The sequence below is a fragment of the Phaethon lepturus genome, unplaced genomic scaffold, assembly GCF_000687285.1.
Source record: "Phaethon lepturus isolate BGI_N335 unplaced genomic scaffold, ASM68728v1 scaffold35277, whole genome shotgun sequence".
Classification (NCBI taxonomy): domain Eukaryota; kingdom Metazoa; phylum Chordata; class Aves; order Phaethontiformes; family Phaethontidae; genus Phaethon; species Phaethon lepturus.
The window spans coordinates 7,651-13,236 of NW_010551753.1; the positions used below are offsets into that span (position 1 = coordinate 7,651).

The 5,586-nt window shown below is 36.4% G+C and overlaps 1 protein-coding gene across 1 annotated transcript in view; it reads left to right on the forward strand.

Annotated features, from left to right (window-relative positions):
* Positions 1 to 5,586, forward strand: part of NEK4 (NIMA-related kinase 4) — a gene marked incomplete at its 5' end in the record, with an annotated part of 13,335 nt that overhangs the window by 4,125 nt on the left and 3,624 nt on the right. Inside the window, 7 exons of the mRNA XM_010291020.1 lie at positions 1 to 39; positions 940 to 1,365; positions 1,806 to 1,859; positions 2,092 to 2,235; positions 3,126 to 3,266; positions 3,667 to 3,733; positions 4,134 to 4,248. The exon at positions 1 to 39 is cut by the window's left edge and continues 121 nt beyond it. Of these exons, the coding sequence (XP_010289322.1) occupies positions 1 to 39; positions 940 to 1,365; positions 1,806 to 1,859; positions 2,092 to 2,235; positions 3,126 to 3,266; positions 3,667 to 3,733; positions 4,134 to 4,248 (986 nt within the window). The remainder of the gene's footprint in view (positions 40 to 939; positions 1,366 to 1,805; positions 1,860 to 2,091; positions 2,236 to 3,125; positions 3,267 to 3,666; positions 3,734 to 4,133; positions 4,249 to 5,586) is intronic.

Below are 5,586 nucleotides of genomic sequence, written 5' to 3' on the forward strand. Positions count from 1 at the left end.
CAAAACAACTCCTTTGAGCAAGCCAGGAAATACAAAGTTGTGAGAGAGACAGACATTTTCTTTTTAAAAAAACAAAACAAAACCCACTTGCTTTTTCTAGAGAAACAACTCAGTTTTATAAAAGTGCCTTGAACATTCATGAGAACATAGATCTGATTCCTAGCAATGTGTAAAATTCATATTAAGGAAAGAATTGTGTTTAGGCAAGAGTGGAAGTAAACAAACAGCTGTGGATCAGTAAAACTAATTCCCTAACTAATAATAACTAATAAATAATTAATTAGTTATTTATTAGTTGTTATTATTGTCTTAACTCTAAGATGTTAACCAACCAACATCTGATTTTCCATTTGTGGGTCACTCTGTAAATTACTCATGGAGTATTTGAGGTCAAATATTTGATGACAAGTGGTAATAATTTTTAGATACATGTTTTTTACTGGAAAAAAACTATAGCTACAACCAAAAATTGTTTGTTGTTGGAATTCTTTCCAGTGGTTAGATAAATCTTTTGTAATGGTTAATCTTGCGCATGCTTTTTATTTTCTGTGATGAGTCTGCTGTTGTGGGTTTAAGCTTTCAGTGCTGAAATACTGAATATATGTGGTGGAGTACATCTTAAAAACTCTTGATACTTGTTGATTCCTACCTTATGGAAAAGCCAAGGGAGTACAACTTTTCTTTTGTGGTCCTGGTGAAAAGTAGGTGTATTGCATGTGTATAAATCAATGCCTGAAATACGTAATTTGGAAATGCAGCCTGTATTCCTTTAAAAATAAGGGCTGCGGCTTTTTTGAGGGTCTTAATCTGTAATTGATCATAATTTCATTGTAGTTTATGTGCTCTGGAATGTTAATGATTTTCCTTCGGTGCTTACTGTTTCCGATGTGCCTAATACCCAAAAGGTGATTAATTTTTTAATTTTCATTTTAATTCTAGAACGAAGAAGACTGCATTATTGAATATAAAGCTACCAAATTTTGTCCCTCAGAGAAACCAGCTGTTGAGTTGGAAAGAAAACCAAGCAATAATGATTTGAACAACCTGGGAGACTCCTTAGCTACAGTTAGTAAAGTGAATATTGTTATCTTACCATCTGAAAGGATGAAGTATGGAAGTGAGAAGTGTGGCAGTGAGCATATTCCAGAGAATAACAAAGAAAAGTATTTAAATGTTCTAGGGAATTCTAAAGTAACATCCAGTAGCCCACCAGTTGAGGAAGATGGACTACAACAAAAAACAAAGCAAGCTTTTAAAACTGAAAATGTTGAGTCTAAGCAGTTTTCTATTGATGCTATAGAAGAAGATGGTGACACTTTGAAACTCCTGCAGCCTGTATCGAAAGACCAAAACCAAACTGACCTGGTAATGCATTTATGCTTACTTGAAATAGACGTTGAAATAGATTTAACTAATGGCCAGCTCTTAAAATTTTGAGAGCTGCTGCACATGTTTTTCTGTCACAGTAGGATGCTACTGATGCAATTATTGAGATGCTTAAGTAGTTATGAGCCTTGGCTTCAGACTTGCAAAGGCAACATGGTGAAGTAGTTTTAGGCTTGCATCTAGATGATGGAAATTCTGTTTTTACAGAGAACAACAATTTTCTTTTCTAGTTGAGAAGAGAGATGGTAAGAATAGTTTTGTAACTTCTTTGTTCTGTGTTCTGAATAGGCCTGGCTAATCTCAAGTTGGTCGTGATTTGGATGGGGACCTAATGGGGGTGATTGTCTTTTCATTGCATTTTGGTCTGCAACGAGATTTTTGTACAGACATTTCTAATGAGAAATTGTTATTTATTGTAGAGCTTGGATTCTACTGAAAAGCTGCTAGCACCACTTGTTCCTGTTGTAATTCAAGTAAGTGTCCTTCTTTGAAGGTTTAGTAGCTTAAAAATGCTGGTACAGCAAATATTTTTTCTAACTGTCTATTAAGTAAGGGTTTATTGTTGTTGTAACTGTGGTATGTTAAGATGGATGCAGTCCAAATAGTAAAGTGGCCTGCGTTGATTTTTTTTTTTTTTTTAAAGTGTGTATGTGTAAATCTGGAAATATCATGTCTACATTTTTAAAAAATACTTTGACTTACTAGGATGATGTCTGTCGTGGAGCTTTGGGAGATGCTCGGGAAAAAATTACCTCCCACTTGCAGCCTCATAGTTCTGTGAGTGAACCCTCTCTCTCACGGCAACGACGGTGGAAGAAAAGAGAGCTCACTGAAGTCTGTTCAGAGAAGGTGCAGATACTCAAAAACCAATTCTCCTCTTTCCTTTAAGACTCCTGCATTTTTCACCCTTTAAAGATGGGGCCTGTTTTTTTAAAAAGGGTAGGGATTTTTATGCTGTTCTTGTTTCATATGTATCTGTATAACTTCATTGGTAAGAAAATGCAGAACACTTAAGATGTCCTTTAGAAGCAGTCTGTGTAAATATTTGAAAATCTCAGTAACCCTCACAAGAGTGATGTGGGTGTGCCAGATGGGCAGAAGGAAACACAGTGAACTGTGGGCTTTGCCTTTGCTGTGCTACAGTTTTTCCTAGCAGTTTCCATCAGGATGTCTTACTGTTTGCGACTATGAAATACATAGAACCACTTTTCCTGAGTGTTGTGGATAAGGCCATGTGTAGTGGGTAGCAGATTACTAGTATTTTAGAACAGACATGTATAATGGCTGTCCTGAACTTATGAGTGCAAAGTCTGGGAAGAAAATCTTGGCCCTTATCCGTGCACATAAGATGGGACTCCTGTCAATGCTTCCACACTGAGCAGAGAGATTTCTTTGGGGAAGGGCACTTGCCTGTGCAAGGATAGAGAAGAGGATGATTGGTTCTCAGTATGATATCCTATTTTTCTCTTGGATTTTGCTATTTGAGGGTGGAGACAGTTGTGGCAAAAGCATTGGCTGAAAAATAGTCTAGGAGGAGGGGGACGAAATGTAGAGATGGGGAGAAGGGAAGTGGATGCAAGCAGAAGTGTGGAGAGGAAGGGATAAAGTTGGGAGATGTGAGGAAGTTACAGTGGGATCCAAAACCTCTGGCATCCAGCCTTACCATGCAAGAATGAGTTCTAACTTGTAGTGTACTTTAACAAAAAAAGGTATAAATTGTTGCTCCCTTCTCTTTGAAGTTCAGAGCAGCTTCTCCTCGGCCTTTACCTTTTCCTTCTGATGTGAATGCAAAGACAACACAGAGGTGTGCAGAGCACCATGCTGCTGAATTCTCTGAATCTATAAATAGCAGCAAAACCAGTCAAGGTGCCATTTTAAAGGTTAGTACTGAATAGCCTGTCAGCTTATTTTTGTCGCTTGCTCCTTCTGAGTAGTTTACTCACTGTGCATACACTCAGAGAACACAGAAATGTGTAGCAGTTTCCTACCTAATGGAAGTCCTGTCAAGAACCTTGACAGGAACCTGGTAAGTGTGGGATGAGAAGTTGCCTTGCTGAACCAGGGACATCAGAAGCTCCTTTTCTAGAGTGTATATATAGTCTCATTGGCCAAGACCATTTTGTAGTAATTAATTAATTGTTTATTAGATGATCAGAAGGTCTACTGTAATAGATCTCTCTTCCATGTCAGTTGATAAAGTTTTTTTTGCTTTATAGGTGACTAAATAACAAAAATCTCTGTGACAATTGCTAATTAATATCAAATTAACTTCTTTTGAAGGAGCGGCCCTTGTCAGCAAGAGAACGAAGGAGGCTGAAACAGTCTCAGGAGGAAATGTTTCCCTCTGGTAATTTTTATGTTTGCATGTTAGCATTCTGTGTGTAAGTAGGCTGATAACTTCTTTGTGAAGAAATTATAACTTTATGTCTGTTCTTCACTAATATCTTCAGAAAGATGCACTAAGGGTCTCGTTCTGTGTTAAATAAAAATTTCTGTTAACATGTCTGTATTCTTCTGCTTCTTATTCAGTTATGTTCAATTGTGTTTAGTGGTGACAACTTGTCTTTGAAATGTACACGAAGCACAGAATATACATCTTTCAGATAGAAGCTTCAGTGTTTTCTCTTAGCAGAATACCTGCCTGCCTGTCTTCTGCCAGGTGATAGACTTTTTCTTGCATGAGCATGAAACTAATTCAAAATACACACAGCTAAGTTGTAAATATTGTAAAAATGTCATCCTTCCAGTGATTCCAGCAAGACGAACGTCAAATAGTGCAGTAGTTGAAGCAAAATCACATATGGAAAATCATGTTAAAGTTGCTCAGTCTTCGTCAGATCCCAGTATTTCACAGGTAAACTGGGGTCATCTGCTTTTGAAATATTTAAATGCAGGCACACTTCGGAAAGAAGATGATACTTAAAAAAACCTCTATGTGCAGAAGAAACTCTCAGTCAATAAGAGTGCACACTTCTCTATATATACTGCTTTCTAAGTCCTGGGGGAGAGTACAGATGTCTAATCCACTTTTTTGTTTGAGTAGATCAGTTTAAAATTTCAGGCTTACTGTGCATTTTCACTCTGCTCGTCAGAGACGAAGACTAGGGATCTCTTACTTATTGTTACAGGCTCTCTAAATTGCAGTGATTAGTTCACTTTGTAAGGGAAAAAGTTTATTCTGAACTATGCTTTAGTTATAGACTATTCAGTCTGCTTTAAATTTCTATTAACAACACACTATGTTTAGCCTGGTATGTCTAATTTTGCTTTGGTAGTGGTGTTTGAACATTTTATTTTTTTTTTTTAATCTGCAGTCATGTTACATGCATACATCTATGTGCTGGCAATAAGGAATAGTTGCTAGATAAAAAGCAAATAGTTTCTGTTAACATTGTCTTCCTTGTTTAATTGGAAAGTGTTTTTTAAGATCTTAAACACACATTGGACAAAATCCTGTGCAACAATCAAGGGAACATTGTTAATACTAATAAATGCAGAAGAGTAACTGTGAGGAAATTTTAGTCTGAAATTTCAAAGTGTAGGCACTATTTTCCTCAGCCCAGCACTTGGGTGGAAGGTGTTTTGCATGTTTTACCTACATGTGTATGTTTATAACTGGTATCTAAATGCAGAAACTTTATCTGCATTCACAAACTGAGCTTAGATAAAGCTAGTACGCACTAGTTGTGTGTGCATATGCTAGTGATGTTTTTGCGTATTATGCTATGCACAGAACCCAAGACTGCAGTGACACAAGTGGTTAAAGTCTCCATGTATTTTAGAGAATGCTGGGAACTTACTGAACTGATAAAAACGTATTTAAATATTATTTTAAAATGTGTATTGAAGACCAATAGATGGGCTAAGGGTAATGACTTTGTCAGTTCTTAGCCAACTGTGGTATAAACATGTAAGATTTTTAATAGAGGCACTTGATGAAGAATTTATAGTGGTTAAAACTGCACGACTGAGATGTAATGCTGGTCAAATAAGCAGTTCATAAAGTATATCCTGTGTATTAGCTTATATTTAAAACCAAAGGTTACACCTTTTAAATATTATCAAGCCAAGTCTGTTAAAATATGCTTGTTGAAAGAGGTTTTTTTTTTTCTGTGTAAGAGATGTCATTCATGCTGTATTGATAAATTACTTTTGACTATAAGAATTTTTGTCATTTATTCCCTCTTCACTTAGGGAAAG